General features: G+C 46.9%; 1 protein-coding gene and 1 long non-coding RNA gene across 3 annotated transcripts in view; one reads left to right on the forward strand and one right to left on the reverse strand.

The window, feature by feature from the left end:
* The window catches only part of LOC119402233 (uncharacterized), a 75,765-nt gene that overhangs the window by 30,044 nt on the left and 22,091 nt on the right, over positions 1–23,630 (forward strand). Inside the window, exons 2-3 of one of the 2 annotated variants that reach the window (XR_005185692.1) lie at positions 7,067–7,214; positions 15,164–15,223. The exons of the other annotated variant lie outside the window; for it this stretch is intronic. This is a non-coding gene — a long non-coding RNA (uncharacterized LOC119402233). The remainder of the gene's footprint in view (positions 1–7,066; positions 7,215–15,163; positions 15,224–23,630) is intronic. 2 annotated transcript variants of the gene reach the window in all.
* Positions 1–23,630, reverse strand: part of LOC119402232 (uncharacterized) — a 34,542-nt gene that overhangs the window by 8,195 nt on the left and 2,717 nt on the right. The window contains exons 2-3 of the mRNA XM_037669366.2: positions 14,988–15,166; positions 1,128–1,204 (exon numbers count right to left, since the gene is read on the reverse strand). Coding sequence (XP_037525294.1) covers positions 1,128–1,204; positions 14,988–15,166 — 256 coding nt within the window. The remainder of the gene's footprint in view (positions 1–1,127; positions 1,205–14,987; positions 15,167–23,630) is intronic.

A 23,630-nucleotide genomic window follows, 5' to 3' on the forward strand; every position in this document is an offset into this window, starting at 1 on the left:
GTCGTGGATTTGGTATGTAGGGCCCGACATTACAATAGATAAATGCAGCCTTCCCAGCTTCAGGCAGGGTGGACCGAATAAATGTTAGGACGACGTGGAGTGTCACCACCTGGTCATTCCGTCTTATGGTGAAGCGACGAATGACGACACCTTTGTCTCTGAAGCCTTCTAGGAGGTCAGATTCTGTCTCGTGCATGAGCTCACGTTTTGATATGACACCTTGAACCGTGTTGAGGCTGCGATGGGGAGTAATGGACACCAGCAAGTGAGCGAACTTCTTTTGTGAGGGAGAGATGTCCCAGTGATCTTTCAGTGATACTTCAATAAGAAGGTCACCAGGTGAGAGCTTCATTGCGTCGTAGTTCTTTCCTGTCAATTTCTTGAGTGGTCAAGCAATCAGGAAAACATACACTGATGAAACTGGGTCCTTATATACAAGCGAGTGTATCAGAAGACGGGGAAAGTAGTTACATACAGGTCAACTTCTGTGAAGCAATCCTTCTGGAGGAAGGATTGCTCATGCTATATGGGTATGCTGACGGTTACCAAAATGTCACGTGTGCTTCATTCTTATTCGGAGGAAGGTGTTGGAGCTCCCTGCTTCGTAAATAGACACGGAGCCCATCGGCCGGAGTTTGGCGACGGCTCCGACCGCCACCGTTCATGCTGTGTGCCCTTCACCTTAAAACCTTTCGCCACGGTGCGCATAACAGCTCGGTATGGGGCTGAGGGTCCGTGGTGGCGCCAAGCATCATCATCTTGGTATTCAAGGTGCCCTTGCTCGATGCGCTTCAAGAACCCGTGAACGTGAAAGGGGGCTTTTAAGAGAAGCCTACAATCCCATGTAGCAGGATATCTTGCCCAGGCATCGGTCTTCATACTGTCATGGCGCGTCAGAGTGTACGCTACGAACGCGGACGAAATGATAAATTTTCCAAGCTTAGAACAATATTTTGTAAGGTATCTTTAACTAAACAAAGCAAGAAATTTCAGGCACATTTGTGGAATACAAACGATCAAGCTTGCTATGGAAAAATCTTATACAAATATCACTTAAATTCTGCACAATAATTCCAATACTCTCATCAACATGAATTTCCGGAAATGTTTTCAGACGCAAGGCTTACCACTCAATTCCTTGCTTTTCATTAGGTTGTAGCCTCCATGTAAAGTTTCGAATCCAAATCTCTGGCTGAATGTGGTCCTATAAATAAAAGAACAATTTTTTTCATGAAGCCTTCGAAACATCTACGGCAGCAACTCGAGTCTAACGGCATTGTGTGTGTTTAAAGTCCGACGCTACGGTATTTGGCGTCGAACAATAGCTAGAATATATAGTTGTAATGCAAATAGACATTTTCCTGCGTGTTTCGAAGGCCCAATATTTCACATATACTACACGACTATTATGCGTTTCTGTGTTCATCGCTGATTCATTTAACCATGCGGAAACCACAGGCACTAATGCCTGCTGATAATGCTCGGTATCAAGAATGACACTTCCACACGTCTACGGGACTCTTTAGCGTGGCCGTGTTTGGTTGTTGAGAGAGAAACGATGATGATGATGATGATGATGATGACTCGGGGGCCTTGTGGCGCAAGGCCCACTTGTAGCGAAAGAGCATGACTGATGATATGGTGCTAGAGTTGACTAATGAATTGCGATGGTAGGATGTATTACGGCTGTGAAGAGGCCTATAATCACGCGATATAAAGAAGCGTACAAGATATGTATATATCATCAAATTATGGCTCTGACACTTGGTGTAATGTATGGGTGTGGTTGAATGACCAGTGAGCGTCATTTCTGCAAGCGAGAGATTGTAAATAGCAGGAATGCCTCCTAAAGGACTTTTAGCCAAAACGACGGGAGACAAGTGCTTTCTTTGATAAAACTACCGTAGCAGGCACTTCATTAGTGAGGCCGCGCTACAGATTGCCTGGAAAAATGACGTTAAATTTATTCATATGTTTTAGAAATCCGAAAAGGGACTGATATTTTAAAAGCGGTTCCCTGCCTATGAACACAGCGGGATGGAATGGCAGCTTGTTTGTTTGTTTGTTCGGTTTTTTTATGGCGAACAGCAGCTGAGGCTACGCTACGCCAGGTACAAGGTGATGGGTAATTAACGGCGAAACGATGTCATTTAAAGCTTATTTAAAAAGCCACATTCTCTTAAAAATTTCAGCACAGAGGACAAGGGTGCCAGAGGATCATATCCAGGAAGTAGAACATGGTCGATAGGCGTGTGTGTTTGTATATCTGGCCGAAATATTTTCGTCTCTATGTAGCAGTATGAGAACATGTGGTTAGGATGTGTATGACTTTTAAGCGTTCTTCACAATTTTCACAGGTTGGTTGTTCATAGTTTGTGAGTAAAAGGTAATGATCCCTCCATCATAGGAATCGGACTAACAGGAAAGCGTGCCCTTACAGAAGTAACTGAATGTTTACTACACATTGATATAAGAGAGTTTGCACAAAGTATATTGATGACTGGCAGCTATAGCACCGTTTAACGTGGATGCACCCACTTTGGTGATTGGTGGTACAACTCCATCCCGACGACTAACGTCCCTGTTAAATGATTAAACAAACCCTTGTGGTAGCTGTAGTATTTACCGGTGAAAGCGTAATAAGAGAACGAGGTGTGATAACCAGAAGAGCGTCGCATATTGGACCCAGAGCTTGGTCGCCGTCCCGCGGCATGTGAAAGTGTGACTGAACACCCACGGCCGGACTAGAGGGAAACGCAATGCGCGTTGTGCCGCCCCGGTAGCCCGGCCACGATGTTTCTCGGGGCGAGCGCGTGAGCGGGGAACGCGGTGTTACAGCCAGGTGAGGCAGGCGTGCGTCGCAGAGCTATTTTTGGTTTGGATTAGCGTGATGCTATGAGCGATGCCGACGCTTTTACTACGCTTGGGGTAACGTCACCGTCTCGAGGTGTGTTAAGGCACTGACAAAATTGATCTTCTATTGAAAACGCGCCGAATGGGACGGACGTGTAATGCGTTGCAGGTGCTAATCGCGGAGGCCACAGTAATGATGAATTACTTTACTTTACCGCTCCCAGAAGGCAACCCCGCCCCGCCGACCGGAAGAGTGGTAGATATAAAAATTGGCCGCGTATCTGCGTGCTTCGCTGCAAATGTCGTCTAAAGACGATAGAAGAGGCGCTGCGTGAGATATGGACGCCATCTGGCAATACGTCGGGAAACACGAGTGCTGTGTTGCGGGCTGGTAGTCCCGGCGCAGCGGCAGGCGAAGACCGGCGGTGACCAACGCGACCGGTGGGGACGCCGGCCAGCCCGAACACGCTGTTTGGCGCGATGCGCCGAAGGAGAAGAAACGTCCGCACTCAATGAGTACTCTCCACAAACTCTCTTTCTTACACGTCGCCTGGGTAAAACAGGAATGCCAGAGCGGCGCCCCCTGTCATTCGTACAATGCAATACTGAACCGAAACCGAAACACAACATGAGCTTGTGCAGAGGGCACGGAGGAAGACAAGTTTCAGCGCAGTCGCATTTTCAGCGCACCTTAAGAAACTAGGGTTGTAACATTGTAGGGCGAGTAGGGCCAGAAGGACCGTCACGACGAAAACCTGCCTCCTCAGTCGTATTCGCCTGTAACGTTGGTGTGGCTTCGCGTTCCCTCCTCCGCTCCTGGCCTTTCCACAAAGCTACTGTCTAAGTACGAAGGCCCATACCGCGTCCTACGTCAAGCATCCCCAGTTAACTATATGATTGAGCCTGTTCAATCATCTACGGACCGCCGTCGTCGCGGCCGCGAGACTGTTCACGTCGATCGACTGAAGCCGCATTATGACCCACCAGTTGTACCGGTTCCTTAGGTCGCCAGGAGGCCAGGATGGCTCCTTTTCCGCGGGGGAGTGATTTGTAACATGGTAGGGCGCAGACAAGAACGCCTGCGAAAGAAGACGACGAAGACGGTTGTTGTTGGCGCTCGCGCTTGCTCGGCTTGGACCGCTGATCGCTTCAGCTGTGGCAATCTTTTAATAAACGCGTTACTGTCTCAACGTTAAACGCATACCATCAAGGTCTTTAAAATTGCGTATCTATGTATTTTCTGTTAAAGGAACACACCGCCTAATACTTACCTAGTGATGTTGCGCCTCAGATATGCGTAATGTTTGCTTTTTGATCAACAATGTACACAAGTATGAACCTCTTCAGCCGTTCACGATGGCTGGCCCTTGGGCAAGTGGTTCAACTTTGGCCGAGTGGCTGAATCGAGGGACGGGCCGACAAACAGAAAGACAGACAGAAGGACAGACAGAAAGACAGACCAAAATTTCTGCGTTTAAGTTCCCCAAGAAAGACTATCGTCTTTAAAAGGCGCGTTTGTAAAGCCTCTAGAGTATGTGACCGCGGCGCCGTGGATAGCGTGCCCGGAGTCAGTTGTTGCGGAGCTAGCGCTCGTGCGTTACACGCCCGTTGACAGAATTTTTAAAGACGATAGTCTTTCTTGGGGAACTTAAACGCAGAAATTTTGGTCTGTCTTTCTGTCTGTCTTTCTGTCTGTCCTTCTGTCTGTCTTTCTGTTTGTCGGCACGTCCCTCGATTCAGCGACTCGGCCAAAGTTGAACCACTTGCCCAAGGGCCAGCCATCGTGAACGGCTGACTAGGTTCATACTTGTGTACATTGTTGATCAAAAAGCAAACATTACGCATATCTGAGGCGCAACATCACTAGGTAGGTATTAGGCGGTGTGTTCCTTTAACAGAAAATACATAGATACGCAATTTTAAAGACCTTGATGGTATGCATTTAACGTTGAGACAGTAACGCGTTTATTAAAAGATTGCCACAGCTGAAGCGATCAGCGGTCCAAGCCGAGCAAGCGCGAGCGCCAACAACAACCGTCTTCGTCGTCTTCTTTCGCAGGCGTTCTTGTCTGCGCCCTACCATGTTACAAATCACTCCCCCGCGGAAAAGGAGCCATCCTGGCCTCCTGGCGACCTAAGGAACAGGTACAACTGGTGGGTCATAATGCGGCTTCAGTCGATCGACGTGAACAGTCTCGCGGCCGCGACGACGGCGGTCCGTAGATGATTGAACAGGCTCAATCATATAGTTAACTGGGGATGCTTGACGTAGGACGCGGTAGGGGCCTTCGTACTTAGGCAGTAGCTTTGTGGAAAGGCCAGGAGCGGAGGAGGGAACGCGAAGCCACACCAACGTTGCAGGCGAATACGACTGAGGAGGCAGGTTTTCGTCGTGACGGTCCTTCTGGCCCTACAATGTTACAACCCTAGTTTCTTAAGGGGCGCTGAAAATGCGACTGCGCTGAAACTTGTCTTCCTCCGTGCCCTCTGCACAAGCTCTTGTTGTGTTTCGGTTTCGGTTCAGTATTGCATTGTACGAATGACAGGGGGCGCCGCTCTGACATTCCTGTTTACCCAGGCGACGTGTAAGTAAGAGAGTTTGTGGAGAGTACTCGTTGAGTGCGGACGTTTCTTCTCCTTCGGCGCATCTCGCCAAACAGCGTGTTCGGGCTGGCCGGCGTCCCCACCGGTCGCGTTGGTCACCGCCTGTCTTCGCCTGCCGCTGCGCCGGGACTACCAGCCCGCAACACAGCACTCGTGTTTCCCGACGTATTGCCAGATGGCGTCCATATCTCACGCAGCGCCTCTTCTATCGTCTTTAGACGACATTTGCAGCGAAGCACGCAGATACGCGGCCAATTTTTTTTTCTTTGGCATCTGATCGTGTATATTTTTTCGAAGTCATTTCCGTGACGGAAATACGTCACTGAAGACTTAATGGAATCCGGCAAAAACACTTTCGTGTTAAAAAGTTAATAATAGTAATAATATCTGGGGTTTAACGTCCCAAAACCACCATATGATTATGAGAGACGCCGTAGTGGAGGGCTCCGGAAATTTTGACCACCTGGGGTTCTTTAACGTGCACCTAAATCTAAGTACACGGGCCTCAAACATTTTCGCCTCCATCGAAAATGCAGCCGCCGCGGCCGGGATTCGATCCCGCGACCTTCGGGTCAGCAGTCGAGCACCATAACCACTAGACCACCGTGGCGGGGTCGTGTTAAAAAGTTGTCAAGTGTGTGTGCTCAATTCGGAGTCGGCATAAACTGACTTCAACAAACCGCTCTTGTTGACGACAGGTCTTCCACTCTCCAAATACGGCCTTTACTATACGGAGATTATTATTTCTGCACGAGTCCCAGTGTTTTGCCTTTCAGCTAAGAATGCTATGCGAATTATTCGCTGGTTGTCTTTAAGGTGAATTTTTCATTTTCTTAAGTGCTTCATGAACTGCCAAAGAGGCATGTTAATCTCCTCTCTCTTTGCCATGTATGCCAACATGGCTGATCAGAACGATCAAATTTTTAAAATCGCCAACTAAGGGCTCACATTTTAATTTAAGACGCAGAACTGTCAGTGCATTTAACGAGTCAGTGTATATTATCGCTTTCCTGTGTTCGCCAGAGATATTTCGAACCGCGTCATACAAGGCACAGATTTCAGCTGGGAAAATAGATATGCACTGAGGCAGTCTAGCACCGACGGCACAGTCCCCTGTCGCGGTCCCAATACCCACATGATTTTTAGTTTTCGAGCCGTCTGTGTAGTCCTCGGTGCGATCTCTATATTTATACTGAAGTGCACGGGAATTCCTGGATTATGTGTTCTCGTGGGGTGTCCTTGTCATTTAGGTGAGTTAAGGAAAAGTCGCAAAGTAGTGTGAGGTCGAACCATGGGGGCAATCATGGTGGTTCGCTTGCGACGTTGAATGCCTCTTCAGATATGACATACGTGCGGCAGTACTCTTCCAGCCGTAAGACAAGTGGCTTGATTAAGTTTAGTTTGTTGAGATAGTGTAAGCGTGAGTCACATTTAGTGACAATGTCGTGGTTTATGTGTTCGCGTGATGACTTCATTCTCAAAACATAGAACAGGGTTAACATTATTCTTCGGTGACACAGAGGATGTTCGTTGCAATCTACATAAAAACTATGCACCGGTGAAGCTCTATAAGCACCACTGGACAAACTGAGTCCGAGATTGTGTACAGGGTGAAGACGGCGAATATAGGACTCCCTTGCCGAGCCGAAGAAGACAACACAACCATGATCTGAAATACTGCGCACTATGGAACAGAAGATGCGAAGCAGGCACTGTCGGTCGGAGCCGCAGTGCTTATGGGATAACACCTTGAGAAGGTTGAGTGCTCTATATGCCTTCATTTTTTAGTGTGTTTATGTTGGAAAGAAAGTTGAGTGTTTGGTCGAATGTTATCCCTAGAAATTTATGTTCTTGTTTTATTGCTCTCGCGGCATTGTTTATTTACAGAACTGGGTGGGGGCATAATCCTCTCGTTTGCTTAAAAAGAACAGCAGTAGTATTTTGCGTATACCAGCGAAAATCATTTTAGTCCAGCACATTGCGTCAGCTTAATTATTGTATTTTGGAGTTCCGTTCGCAGGTTTACAGATTCTAGGCTCGAGAGCCAATTTTCGGATCAACGTAGACAGAGTGCATGACTTGGAAAATTTATTCTGATTGTCGTGAAAATAAAAAGATCGTTCGTCACATCGGCGGCAAAGAGCATGCTTTTACCCCATTAAAAAGGAAGTATACTTTTATATTAAATGTTGAAAATCGTGAAAGAATGACCGCTAGCGTCACCCAACAGCGATGTGGTCAATCTACTGGTAGGACAAAAAATTCTCGAAGGTAGACTCATTTTGCTTAAAAACAAACATGTATAACTTGAAATTGTATTTTACGCACTTGAGGCAGCTTTCGGTTGCGTCAAAGACTATTTTTTTGCTGTCTTTTTCTCACGCATCCGAAAAGGCGCCCGGTGGCGCTGTCTTCGATTTGGTCTGCAGCTTCAACTCATGCGGCGCGCTATGCCATGCGGCTCTCCGCGCTGGTCGTACTGTGACGCTGTATTGTTGTTAGGATGTCTCACATGTGCTGCGCTGTGAAGGCGTGCATTTATTGTCTCTTTTTGATGAATCGACTTGGCCTGGATTGCGGCAGCAGTGCTAAAATAAGCGCATAGATTGTGATTAAAGCAAAACAAGTGTTCTTTATTCGCATAGTAAGGCTCTATTTAACCGCTAGCGGGCTGAAAACGATTCTTAAATTCATTACAATAGTGTTCAGCGAAAATAGTCCAACAGAAATCACATGTTCTTTTGGTTTTCATATTTACTGGCACTACAATCGTCATCGCGTCCACCAACTAGTAAGTATTGCGGGCATGTTTCACGCCAGTGGAAGAAGACCGAACGCAGATCGAAAAATTCTGTTTTAAAAATATCTACTCACTTTCCAGAGTAACCGCTACGAGGTTGGATACTTCAGACGGTACGCTTTATATTGCGGTACAAAACAGAAAAGCGATGAAGGACGGTAGGCAGTCGCTTTAAGATTGCGCGCAGGACGCGAATTGTCTAGATTATTCCATAGCTTGCATGACCACCAATGGTAAGACTGGAAAGTTCGATGCGTGATGTATAAAAGACGTCGCATCCCAGCCATAAGCAGTTTTATTGACGGCCAACGCCTTGTTCGCGGCTATCAGTGTAGAGCGTGTATTGCTGTAGTTTGAGTTTTCATTTCCCGGCCACAATTTCGGCCAAATAAACAGTTTCATCTTGAACACGCCAACTGCTGTCTTCGTCGACGTTACGACCACGTGACAATAGCTACCCAAGGTTGGATATCTACACCAGGTTCACCTTTGCCGCCGAGAAACGTGGAAGAAAAAGTGAGGAGCAGACACGAAAGACATATATAGCATATTAAAAGTAATAAAGACGAAGATGAAGAGAGAGAAAGGAAAAGGCGACTGCCGATGATGATGATGAAAACATTCCTTTATTAAAATTTAAAGAAAACGGGGAGGGTCCCTATTCCGGGACTCCTATGGCAACCTCTGCGATAGCCCGGGCCCGCTGGACGAGCGCCCGACAGACCTCGCGGGCGCCTTCGCGAAGGATGCCTTCCCACTGCTCTGGGGTACGGGTGGACCGAAGGATTGGTGGGAGGGGAGGGAAGTAGGCAGCGGTGCACTCTACGGTGACGTGAAATGTTGTGGGGATGGCGCCACATCCTGGACAGCCGAGTTTCCCTGGGTGGGTCAGCCCAGTGGTGCCGTCTCCCTGAAGCCAGGGCGAAAGGGGGTGTGTTGCCTTTGACGGGGGTGGGGGCGATTTAACGGGTCCTTGGTGACGCCACTTACCGAACACCTGCTCGCGCAGACGGCCTTGCGGGGGGCAACATCTATGTTGCCCGCCGCAACATCTAAGTCTGCTTCCTGCAACATAGAGAGGAGCTGGTAGCCACATTTCCTGAAACGAAGATGAGCTTTAGGCTTGTGTCACCAACATCGGTGGCAAAGAAGATGACTGAAGCTCTTGTAATAATGGTCTGGTGTGGGCTACCGACACACGTTCTAACACCCGAAGTGCTGAAAACAAGCCAAGTCCGGTATTCGTGCCGTGCCAAGTAATCAATCCTCAGCGATCAAAGGAACCTGCTGCGCTGTTTTGGTTCATGTTGAAAGATTCGTCTTTTTAGGGGTGAAGCTGCTTAAAGCGGCACCCGTTCGTCCCCGTCGTAGTGCGTAACCAGTCTTAACGCTAGTACCAGATCTTGACCTCCAAGGTGGTGCCGGTGGGAGATTTCTCCTGTGCGTTGTCGAACAATAAAAAATTCGCAGCGTGCGCGCTAACTAAAATCCGACTTCTTCTGTCTCTCATTCCCCATTAGCAGCCATTGGCATGTTCCAGTAGGAAACGTTAGTAGAAGTAGAAGTGTAAGTGTTAGCTAAAACCGACTTCTTCTGTCTCTCATTGCCCATTAGCAGCCATTGTTTACCTCCAAGGTAGTACCTGGTGAGATTTCTCCTCTGCGTGATTAAACAATAAATATTCACAGCGTACATGTAAACTTGAAGTGAGCTGCAAGTCGCCATGACTCTCATCGACCCTTTAGTATAAACCGGCCCGATCTCACGTCGTTGATGATGTACTGGGCGTGAAGCTGCGCGACGCCGCCGCCAAGATCCTGTCGTACGAGAGCTTCGCCCCACGCATCACCATTCACCCCGTGGATATGCTGTGGAATTTTTTCCCGGAGAACACAGTGCTCTACTTCCGATCCACTTTGCCGTCCAGTATATTTTAATTATAAGCTGAACGTGCCACTCACTGTTTGTCAGATCGGGTTTCTTGAAGCTAGCTTTGACGTGAATAACATATAAGATGACGCCCAACATAACCAATATTCAGGAGCAGCCACGTGAGCCACACATGGAACCCCCATCGAGGCAAGAGTGACGACGATTAGTACATACAGATGGTAATCATAGCGTAAAACGCTACCATGAACACCACAACTTTACACTTCATAAATGCTGTCACGAAGACAGCCCATTAGTAACAGAAGCAACAGAGAGTGCACCACTCAAACCCAGACTCAGGTGCAATTTAGGTGTTGCTGCAGCGGTGGACATATCCGACTTCACAGAGCTGACGCCATAATTGAAAGCCTATGTCTTTGCAGGTTGGCTGTACTGGCCACAATGTGGTTGAGTAAATTTTTACAGTTTCTGTGCGCGCACGAGTGACAGGAGCCTTTTGTTGACTGTGGAGAACCATATACCACGGTGGGTCAATTAAGAATGAAGTGTCGTCTTGTTCTGAATGGCTGCGCTGTTTTTGCGCCCATTTTCAAAGTCTGCAATTCTAAAAACGCGCAGATGGGGCAAATGGCGTTGACATAAAGGTAGTGCGAAGGCGAAAGACGGGCGTGCTGCAGTAGACGAGGAATGCAGGGGCTGTGTTTGTTATTGCTGAACGGCTGTACTTGAAGTAAATATGACCATGCTTCGATTCCCGTGCTCCTGTGGTCAGTCGGATATGCATGTGGATCTTGTTGGGTAGATTTGTCAACAAAATAGTACACATATCATCTATCATAGTTGGACATCAATATAAGCCATGACCTGAATGTATACTGAACAAAATGGGGGGACGCTTAAGCTTCGTCTTTAACAGTTTAACGCGATAGCGATATCCGGCCCCATCCTTATCGTGCTCTATTTCGCTTGTCATTATGTTCAGTCGGGCGGTCTGACACACACACACACCCACCCACACACACACACACACACACACACACACACACACACACACACACACACACACACACACACACACACACACACACACACACACACACACACACACACACACACACACTCTATGTTCTTCGTAAGTTTGCCCATAGTGCAGGGTAAAATGTTTATATACGCGCAAATATCTAACAGGGAATTGGGGTAACTGCTGCTTCATAAAACAGACACATTGTTTCCTCGAAAACGGTTTTTACTCGCGTTCCCTTATGTCGTTTCGTTTTTTCAGGGCTCAGCAGGACTGACTACATCTTACTAATCCTGGAACCAACATTTACCCAGACTTATTATGGTTAGTCAAAATAGGAGCCGCAACGCTAGCTTAATGCTGACGGAAACGTTTATAGTGGACGTAGCATAATAAGGAGAGGTGGCGTACCCACATAAAATGCGCAGGTTTAATAGCTTTTAATAAATTTTCGTTCACTTGAGCAACCAGTCATCAGCGCGATTATCGTAACTTCAAGAAAATTCTTGCCGGGAAAATTAAACGCGCACACAGAAGTCGTAGCTATGACAAGGCGCTCTAAGCGTGTCCGATACTTATTTATTGCGCGGGGAGGCATGCAGTGAGAGACGGGTGCCTGTATAGGGTTATTGCATGGATACGAGTAAGTTTTATCCATAAATTCGTGTAATAGGTACAGTCAAGGACATACGTGACTTTATAGTTACAATAGGAGCGCAAGACATAACCCTAACAGTGGTGGATGTAGTGTTCAAGAGTACGCCAAAAGAAAAGACGTACCGTAAAATCCCGGGAGATGCCACACCCCCGAACGATGACCCGCCCCTGTTTTTGGCACGATTTCACCCCAACGAACAATAGCATTGTCCCTTTCTAAGATAAATTGGGAGAGACGTCTAAGCGCAATACCCAAAAGCCGTCACGAAAACATGTCGTCGACTTCGTTTCCAAGGCTCGGGCGACCGTGAGGTAGTAAGTTGTCTACCGCTCTATTAAACGGTGTGATATATCAAGCACCTTCGATGGAATACAAGACGGAGCGCTTGATGACGATGATTTGTTGGTCTTTGTAGTCCAACAAGCGACATGCCATTGTATGTGGTTTTAGCTGTGACCAATGATTACGATGATATGATATAACGTGGCTGTAATGTGGCCTAAAACACGCGCTGTATGAAAGCGTACAACATATATATACTGAAGCGTAGTGTATCCATGGCGGCTCCACGGCCACTATAGTCCTCCATAAAGAAAGCGAGAGAATCCCAATAAAGAAGGGCGTACGGCAGGGAGACACGATCTCTCCAATGTTATTCACCGCGTGTTTACAGGAGGTTTTCAGGGCCCTAGATTGGGAAGAATTAGGGATAAGAGTTAATGGAGAGTATCTCAGTAACCTGCGATTCGCTGATGACATTGCATTGATGAGTAACGCGGGAGACGAATTACAGCTCATGATTACTGAACTGGATACGGAAACTAGAAGAGTAGGTCTGAAAATTAATATGCATAAAACTAAAGTAATGTGGAACAATCTTGGCAGAGAGCAGCGCTTTGCGATGGGTGGAGAGACACTGGAAGTTGTAAAGGAGTACGTCTACTTAGGACAGGTAGTAACCGCGGAGCCGAACCATGAGAGTGAAATAACTAGAAGAATAAGGATGGGATGGGGCTCATTCAGCAAGCATTCTCAAATCATGAATGGTAATCTACCACTATCCCTCAAGAGAGAGGTATATAACAGCTGCATCTTATCGGTACTAACCTACGGAGCAGAAACCTGGAGACTTACAAAGAGGGTTCAACTTAAACTGAGGACGACGCAGCGAGCGATGGAAAGGAAAATGATAAGTGTAACCTTAAAGGGCCCCTAAACCACCAACAGACGCTCGCGTGCTCCTCTTCGTGCCTTTCCTTCATGGACAACAGCCGTCATGACGTCACCTGTATGATTTGGTGACGTCTCGAGCAAGAGAAGCTGTCAATGGGCGAACAAGAGCCTGTTTTCTGCTAGCAGATGCCCGCGCTTCTTGCGTTTTCACCTCGGACGCTGAGGAAGGGCACTCGCAGAGGTGGATAGACGAGCCGACGAACGCAGCCTAGCGAAGGAAAGAGCGAAACGACAAAGCGCGTGCAACTCCGCCAGCGTTCGCACTAGACTCGTGCACAACTGCAACGCCAAAACTAAATTTCGACCTCTGCGTGGTTTATGGGCCCTTTAAGAGACAAGAAGAGAGCAGAGTGGGTCAGGGAACAAACGGGGGTTAAGGATATCATAGTTGAAATCAAGAACAAATGGATATGGGCCGGGCACGTAGCACTTCGGCAGGATAACCGGTGGTCATTAAGGGTAACTGACTGGATTCCAAGAGATGGTAAACGCGTGAGGGGGAGACAGAAAATTAGGTAGGTAGATGAGATTAAGAAGTTTGTAGGTATAACGTGGCAGCAGATAGCACAGGATCGGGTTGATTGGCGGAACATAGGAGAGGCCTTTGCCCTGCATTGGGCGTAGCAGGGGCTCCGGAAGAAATGTGTCCATGAGCACAGACGTAGGTTACTCTATTACTCCGGAGCGAACACCGTGGGGTTCCTTTTCTCAATTAACGACTCTTTGAAGAAGTGCATATCGAGTACCCATGTTCATTATGTGTTTGTTGATGAAATATTTGCAGGGGATTCACAATATGCTTTGTCTACTTAGACACCGCATATCGTGAATCTCCTGCTTACTTGTACTGCATATACCTATATGTTAACAACCTTAGCTACCACAACGGTTAAAGCGTGATAGTGGGCGTTAGTCATCGCGATGGAGATGTGCCACTAGGCGTCGACATGGGTGCGTCCACGTCAAATGGTGCTATTGCTGCCAAACAGCAACAGACATTGCACGAGCTCTCGTATATCAATACAGAATAAAAATCAACGACTTCTGTGAAGACACGTTTCACTGTCGCCTTATACCGATCCTATGACGGAGAGATCAGCCATGTTTCTTTCTTTTTTGCTGCACTCCAGTAAATAGTGAAACATCCACCAAAAAAGCTAAGTTAGTCAGAACGCTTATCGTCCGTTATCAATCAAATAGCAGTTCATGGTTCACCTTACCGAAAAATTTATCTGAGTAGGTACCATGCCTAGCACGGCGCTCTTCATCATGTACATTTTGGCTGCTACTTTTGAAGCACCGGCGTCATCCCATAACACTTCCTTCATTCATTGCTGTAGGTAGACAATTCTCGGTCAATTTTGACAGCTTATAACCCCTTCGCACTCAAAACTCCAATCACAGCACTCACTACGCAAGTGGAAGGAGTGACGAATTCTGCGGACGTCATCTTCTGCACTCCTTCTGGAGCAGTGTTACCGACAAGGTAACAACTGCTGAATTCCGGCGATATCCGTAGCTGCTGCAGAATGAACTAGTACTGGGCACTTCATGCGTACACCTTTGTTCTGACCCTCCAGTAGCAAAAATATTCAAACGGTCCTTACTTTCTGAATATGCATCATTCTGTGCCGAAAAAGTGGGGGGGGGGGGGGGGGGGGAGCAACAGTAGGACTGTATGTGCCCCCGTTGCCTTACGAACCACCAACGTCATTGGTAAAGAGAGATGTATCTATACTAGTCCTATATACTGCACTGGCAACAGTTGAGAGGTGTTTGGTGGCGTGTGTTTTTTCACTCGTCCGCCCGGGGCCGTCGCTGAGTACATCAGCTGACCGTAGGCTCCCAATCGACGACACCGCCGTCCCATCGCAAACAGTTCATCGTTACCTGACGAGTATGTGAAATTTCTGTAGATTCATTACCATTTCTGTGTTGTGGCATTCTTGTAGTCGACTGTCTCCGTAACTTCATGCTTGGAGTCCTCTTTGTCGGTTGTTACAGTGCTGATACAATCAAAAGAAACACCAACTGCACCATCGAAACCTTCCAGAAGGGTTAAACTAGTCATCACCAAGTCAAACCTTGTATCTTTCTCCAGAAACTGAAAGAAGAAATTGAATGGACATAAACTTTGGACCAAAGAAGATCTTACTCAAATGTAAGCATCAACAGCTGTGCTTATTGTACAAGTGACGTTAGGAATTCTGGTAAAGAGAGTACGTAAACAATTGCAATGAAATTAAGTGGCAAAGGAGAAACCTCAGTGAGGCATACTGCTTAATAGCTAATCGCTAGTGTTGATGGTGCAGGCCACCCTGCGCCGTCAACACTGCCACCACTGTTCTAAGAAAATCAGGCAGCTGCTGTAATTCTGACGTTTGTGTACACCAGGCAGAGAACAAAGAAGAGGGCATGATTTTGGCGGAAGCAGGCCAGCCAGCACGACAACGATTGGCAACGTTAAGAGTCGGAAGCTTATTACATAAAATTAAGATAACGTTAACTTAAACTTGAAGTGCAAAAAATACTCAGCAATGTCATATCAGCCGTCAACGGCCTGTGTGACTAGCCAGGGCTCCTGTGGTGAAGCGCCATGTGGACATTGTCGTTTTAACGCGATAGCGTTAAAGAGCTCGTTTCGCAGAAATTACAGTGTCGGTGTCAACGTCTTTGGTTGTGAGCGGAAAATCAGCGTTGGCCGTAAGCGAAAATTTGAGTTCGATGCAAATGAGGAAACAATAAAAAATGTTCGGTTCGAGTAAGACCAGAGATTCCAACCTGCGATCCCTTGCTCCGTCGCGCAATGAGTTCAGCGGCTCGGCCACCACGCATACATCCACTACCACACTAACGGCGAGCTATTTATGCAGGGAGTATTTTTAGACAATACAGATGTTTACTAAAATTCCTATGACAGGCAGGCTCCTGCCGTTTTCGCACACGAACTACACGTCGAGGCGGTAATACTTGCAACGGTTAAAATTACTCTGTTGCGACTAATAACAAGGACTCGGCAATTAACTTTTTTTAATTATTGACTACATGGCAGGTATATATATTGCTAAGTCGTAGTGCGTGCCAATTTATGGCATACCTATTAAATGCGAAGCATTTCTTGGCGAACTTCTGCGACTTTCAGTGTATCTATCTATCTATCTATCTATCTATCTATCTATCTATCTATCTATCTATCTATCTATCTATCTATCTATCTATCTATCTATCTATCTATCTATCCGGCCGCCTACGACTTTGTGCTCTCCTGGCCGTTTCGTCAATAGGATGTACACCAAAATTGGTATGGAGTAACATGACTTTATGACGAACATAAATGACCGGTCATAACAAGAAAATCATGATATCCATGTCTTGAACGACATGGTTTACATGCCACTGTCTTGGTGCTCTTGCGGCCGTTTCGTTAATTTGATATATACCAAAATTAGTATGGCGTGACAAGAGTGTATGACGAACATAAGTGACAGATCCTAACGTGCAAATCATTAAACGCATGTCATGTACAGCATGATCTACATTGCACGCTCATGTGCGCTCGCGGCCGTTTCGCTAGCTTGATATACACCAAAATTGGTATTGCGCGGCGTGACTGTGTGACAAACATTAATACCAGGAGTTAATATGAAAATCATGACACGAAGGTCATGTACAGCATGACTTACGTGCCACGCTCATGGTGCGCTGGTGGCCGTTTCGCTAGCTTGATATACACCAAAATTGGTATTGCGCGGCGTGACTGTGTGACAAACATTAATACCAGGAGTTAATATGAAAATCATGACACGAAGGTGGTGTACAGCATGACTTACGTGCCACGCTCATGGTGCGCTGGTGGCCGTTTCGCTAGCTTGATATACACCAAAATTGGTATTGCGCGGCGTGACTGTGTGACAAACATTAATACCAGGAGTTAATATGAAAATCATGACACGAAGGTCATGTACAGCATGACTTACGTGCCACGCTCATGGTGCGCTCGCGGCCGTTTCGCTAGCTTGATATACACCAAAATTGGTATTGCGCGGCGTGACTGCGTGACAAACATTAATACCAGGAGTTAATATGAAAATCATGACACGAAGGTCATGTACAGCATGACTTACGTGCCACGCTCATGGTGCGCTCGCGGCCGTTTCGCTAGCTTGATATACACCAAAATTGGTATTGCGCGGCGTGACTGTGTGACAAACATTAATACCAGGAGTTAATATGAAAATCATGACACGAAGGTCATGTACAGCATGACTTACGTGCCACGCTCATGGTGCGCTCGCGGCCGTTTCGCTAGCTTGATATACACCAAAATTGGTATTGCGCGGCGTGACTGTGTGACAAACATTAATACCAGGAGTTAATATGAAAATCATGACACGAAGGTCATGTACAGCCTGACTTACGTGCCACGCTCATGGTGCGCTGGTGGCCGTTTCGCTAGCTTGATATACACCAAAATTGGTATTGCGCGGCGTGACTGTGTGACAAACATTAATACCAGGAGTTAATATGAAAATCATGACACGAAGGTCATGTACAGCATGACTTACGTGCCACGCTCATGGTGCGCTGGTGGCCGTTTCGCTAGCTTGATATACACCAAAATTGGTATTGCGCGGCGCGACTGTGTGACAAACATTAATACCAGGAGTTAAGTGAAAATCATGACACGAAGGTCATGTACAGCATGACTTACGTGCCACGCTCATGGTGCGCTGGTGGCCGTTTCGCTAGCTTGATATACACCAAAATTGGTATTGCGCGGCGCGACTGTGTGACAAACATTAATACCAGGAGTTAATATGAAAATCATGACACGAAGGTCATGTACAGCATGACTTACGTGCCACGCTCATGGTGCGCTCGCGGCCGTTTCGCTAGCTTGATATACACCAAAATTGGTATTGCGCGGCGTGACTGTGTGACAAACATTAATACCAGGAGTTAATATGAAAATCATGACACGAAGGTCATGTACAGCATGACTTACGTGCCACGCTCATGGTGCGCTGGTGGCCGTTTCGCTAGCTTGATATACACCAAAATTGGTATTGCGCGGCGTGACTGACTGACAAACATTAATACCAGGAGTTAATATGAAAATCATGACACGAAGGTCATGTACAGCATGACTTACGTGCCACGCTCATGGTGCGCTCGCGGCCGTTTCGCTAGCTTGATATACACCAAAATTGGTATTGCGCGGCGTGACTGTGTGACAAACATTAATACCAGGAGTTAATATGAAAATCATGACACGAAGGTCATGTACAGCATGACTTACGTGCCACGCTCATGGTGCGCTGGTGGCCGTTTCGCTAGCTTGATATACACCAAAATTGGTATTGCGCGGCGTGACTGTGTGACAAACATTAATACCAGGAGTTAATATGAAAATCATGACACGAAGGTCATGTACAGCATGACTTACGTGCCACGCTCATGGTGCGCTGCTGGCCGTTTCGCTAGCTTGATATACACCAAAATTGGTATTTGCGCGGCGTGACTGTGTGACAAACATTAATACCAGGAGTTAAGTGAAAATCATGACACGAAGGTCATGTACAGCATGACTTACGTGCCACGCTCATGGTGCGCTGGTGGCCGTTTCGCTAGCTTGATATACACCAAAATTGGTATTGCGCGGCGCGACTGTGTGACAAACATTAATACCAGGAGTTAATATGAAAATCATGACACGAAGGTCATGTACAGCATGACTTACGTGCCACGCTCATGGTGCGCTCGCGGCCGTTTCGCTAGCTTGATATACACCAAAATTGGTATTGCGCGGCGTGACTGTGTGACAAACATTAATACCAGGAGTTAATATGAAAATCATGACACGAAGGTCATGTACAGCATGACTTACGTGCCACGCTCATAGTGCGCTGGTGGCCGTTTCGCTAGCTTGATATACACCAAAATTGGTATTGCGCGGCGTGACTGACTGACAAACATTAATACCAGGAGTTAATATGAAAATCATGACACGAAGGTGGTGTACAGCATGACTTACGTGCCACGCTCATGGTGCGCTGGTGGCCGTTTCGCTAGCTTGATATACACCAAAATTGGTATTGCGCGGCGTGACTGTGTGACAAACATTAATACCAGGAGTTAATATGAAAATCATGACACGAAGGTCATGTACAGCATGACTTACGTGCCACGCTCATGGTGCGCTGGTGGCCGTTTCGCTAGCTTGATATACACCAAAATTGGTATTGCGCGGCGTGACTGTGTGACAAACATTAATACCAGGAGTTAATATGAAAATCATGACACGAAGGTCATGTACAGCATGACTTACGTGCCACGCTCATGGTGCGCTGGTGGCCGTTTCGCTAGCTTGATATACACCAAAATTGGTATTGCGCGGCGTGACTGTGTGACAAACATTAATACCAGTAGTTAATATGAAAATCATGACACGAAGGTCATGTACAGCATGACTTACGTGCCACGCTCATGGTGCGCTGGTGGCCGTTTCGCTAGATTGATATACACCAAAATTGGTATCGCGCGACGTGACTGTGTGACGAACACAAATGACAGGTGGTAACATGAAAATCATGATATGCATGTCATGCACAGCATGACTTACGTGCTACGCTCATGGTGCGCTGGCGGCCGTTTCGCTAGCTTGATATACACCAAAATTGGTATTGGGTGACATGACTACGCGACGAAAACAAATAACAGGAGTTAATATATGAAATCATGACACGCATGTCATATAAAGTATGATTTACATGCCACGCTCATGGTGCGCTGGCGGCCGTTAGGCTAGCTTAATATACACCAAAATTTTCATCTCGCGACGTGACTGTGTGACGAACACAAATAACAGGAGTTAACATGAAAATCATGACACGCATGTCAAGTACAACATGACTTACGTGCCAGGCTCATGGTGCGCTGCGGGCGGTCTCGCTAGCTTGATGTACACGAAAATTGGTATTGCGTGGCGTGACTGTGTGACGAATATAAATACCAGGAGTTAATATGAAAATCATGACACGAATGTCATGTACAGCATGACTTACGTGCCACGCTCATGGTGCGCTGGTGGCCGTTTCGCTAGCTTGATATACACCAAAATTGGTATCGCGCGACGTGACTGTGTGACGAACACAAATGACAGGTGGTCACACGAAAATCATGAAACGCACGTCATGTAGGGTATCATTTAGACGCCACGCTAACGGTGTACTCGTGGCCGTTTTGTTAACTGGATATGTACCCAAATTGGTATGGCCTGACAGGAGTTCGTGACGAACATAAATGCCAGATCACGCATCGTATACGTGTAGCATAATATATGTTTCATTAGCATGGTATATACTAGATTGTACACGCATGCATGTATGACAATCCCGCGATATATAGCGAACTAGATGTCACGACATGAATGACTTCATTAGCCTCAATGACAAACAAGACGATGTATGCAGCTGTTTGCTGGCTGCTTCGCATTACATCGATTCCCACATTGGGTGGGATCTGCCGCTTTTTTTTTACAGCGAAAGCTGTTATGAGATCATTTAACCGGCCGTTTTTGGCGCCGTAGTTGTCCGCCGCCGCCGGTGTCCGTAACCAGTATCGCTCGAAATAAGAAAACAGGATGGAACGAGGTTCGAACCTGGGCCCTCTGCGTGGGAGCCCAGTATTCAACCTCTGAGCCATGCCGGTGCTTGAAACTGCTTTGCAGAAAGGTCCTATACAGGCTTCATGTCGGGAAGGAACCACATTAGCATATGCAATATAGCGTGGTGGAAGAGTAAATTAAGCACCAAGCGTCGCACAACGCGAATTCTGTAACCAGGCGTCACACAATGCGAATTGCGCAACGAGTAGGTTGTTAAATGCTTCCAACCCATTACAAAGGACTCTGCCATAATTCTTCGTCGTCATCAGGCACAGCATCAACAAAGTGCGCATAATGCCTTGCATGCGTTTAGCAGGTACCACGGCTCTCCGTAAAATGACGAAAAATGGCGCAGTGCCTGCTGCCCTACTTCTCAAAACTTAGTGATTTATAGCGTAGTGGGTTCCTCGCAAGTGCACTTGTATTGGTTGCCAAGGAAGCCCATAAGCGCATGATCCATTTTCCTCGGGGTCTCAGTAAAGTTCTTCCCCCCCCCCCCCCCCGTCAACCTTTGTTATACAGCACGACGGGAGAGGGCAATAGCGAGCGGGCGTCACCCAATGCAAATTACATAACTGGTGGGCCGTTTAAGACTTCCAACCCATTACAAAGGGCTGAGCCATAATTCTTTATCGTCATCAGTCGTCGCATCAACAAAGTGCACATAATGCCTTACAGACGTGTAGCTGGTGCCTCGCTTCTCCGCAGAATGACGAATAATGGCTTAGTAGGTGCTTCCGAACTTCACAAAAATTGTGATTAATGGGTTAGTGGGTACCTTGCTAGTGTACTTGTATCAGTAGCCCCAAGAGAGCTTACAACGGTGCTTTAGAAACGCCGCTCTTCCAGCTTTCGCGGTGACTGTGCTGCGGTTTCAGCGCAGGCCTGGCGTTTTTTTTTTTTTTTTTTTTTTAGAAATCAGAAAAGTTGCACGTACTTCGAGATATTCTTCATTGAATTTCATGGGCGACATCGAAACTGATCGCGCACGAAGCTAACGCAAGGCGCGCACGAAGCTACGTCAGACCGGAACTGGCCGTTACATGGAAGTGACGAAATTTTTACGCTGGCGCGCCGCGGCCGTATGTTCTCGTGAAAAGCTGCGAGTCATGTCACTTTCGCCCGCCCATTGCCTTCCTATTGCGCGTAGTGTTTGGTGCTTATTCATTTCTTTCGAACTGTTCACAAGAAAACCGCAATATCAACCGTTTCTTTGTCTGGGAAGCATGAAACTCAGGGGCGGCCACTGGGGCGCTTCTTCTTGCGGACAGGTGAAATAGTATTTCGCGCCTCTTTATAGCTTAAGAAAGAAACAGATGGGCACGACCCGTCGCACAAAAATATTGAAGGGGCCATGACACCCAATTTTCCATCATAATCTGTGTTATGTGGATTAATTCTTGTGCATTCACAAATAAGCTGGCGATATTTTATCGCATTTGGTCGAGCACTTATTTATAATCGAATATTTTTTATGAACACGCGAGCGGCCCGAGAGTCAGCCAACACTGGTGCATTCGTGAGCCGTGACGTAACAAGCAGCTAGCTGTGCAAGCTTCTGCATTGCGGCAAGCGATATTGTTCCATGGTCAGCTCACGTGATGTCGAGATATTTGAGCTTTCTTCAGCTTGGCACTGAAATTGAACGATTTGCAGCGGCTGAACCTTTAGTAGAAGACGGAGGCTCTGTTCTGTGGTGGGAGGGGTTTACAGCCGGCGACTTCTAGCTCTTGTTTTGCATTGAAATAGTCTTTTACGGCCCACTTTTGAAATCCGTATAGGCATAATAGACCCTCTACTTCTAGTTTTCGCTGAAAACCACAAATCTTTGGGCGACCGTGTCATGGCCCCTTTAGGCTGTCTACTAGTGTGCTTCAGAATGCTTGCTAGTTTTTCTGACCAGATTCTGCTTTGACGCGCCTTCATTCAAACTGCATCACTACCATATCACATGTCATTCGGGTGTTCCACCGCGCTTTGCCCGCGCCGGGCGCGGTCAGTTTCGATTTAGCCCTTGAAATTCGACGATGAATATTTCGAACTACATGCAACTTTTGTGATTTCTAAAAAATAGGTATGCCACAAATTGGCCCGCACTGCAACTTTGTAATATAAACACCTGACCTCAAGTAATTATTTAAAAAATAATTAACGAGTTCTAGTTAATCAGTCGCGTCAAGGTCATTTTAGTTGGGGGAAAGTACTTCATCCTCGACATAGAGTTCACGTGCGAAAAAGACTGGAGCCTGACTGTCATACAATTTTTATAAAAAATCTGAATTGTCTAAAAAAACACCTTGTACACAACATTTAGTGTTGGTGGTGCGCACATCTCGGAGGTTCTTCAGGGGCTTGACAGAACACCCGCGAGATGGCGCAAAGGGCCCACAGCCGCGCTTTTAAACGTTATCGTCGCGCCGTGTGGGCCTGTTTTGTCGCGCGGCATGCATAGATATTCGACCTGGAAGGCATCCCCACTTTGTGTTTCCTTGCGGAACGGCTTAGGTCTCCACCCAGAAGCGAAGCCAGGCTAGCAAATGGGAAGGCGATACGAACACGGTCAGATTACGCTATCGCGTTCTACTATTGCAAGCGAAGCTCAAGCGTTCTCGAACATTTTTGCTCTCTCAAAAGCTATTAGCCTTTTTTTGTACACCATGCCAGCATCCAAGGGACCCACGCTGTCGGGTTTCTCAACCATACGCGTACTTAAATGGGGCAGGGACACGTGGTGAAGAGGGGCGCAGTACCCTCCCCTACATTAAAAATGGTGCGGGACGGGCCATTACCACGTATTTATGAAAGCATTCACTGTGGGCAGCGCGCTGGCTAACCTGTAAGTAAGCGAAATATTTGCACTCCGATCTTCTGAAAGCTGTGCGTTATTTAGTCCACAGCCCCA

This window comes from Rhipicephalus sanguineus, chromosome 8 (genome assembly GCF_013339695.2).
Source record: "Rhipicephalus sanguineus isolate Rsan-2018 chromosome 8, BIME_Rsan_1.4, whole genome shotgun sequence".
NCBI classification, from domain to species: Eukaryota; Metazoa; Arthropoda; class Arachnida; order Ixodida; family Ixodidae; genus Rhipicephalus; species Rhipicephalus sanguineus.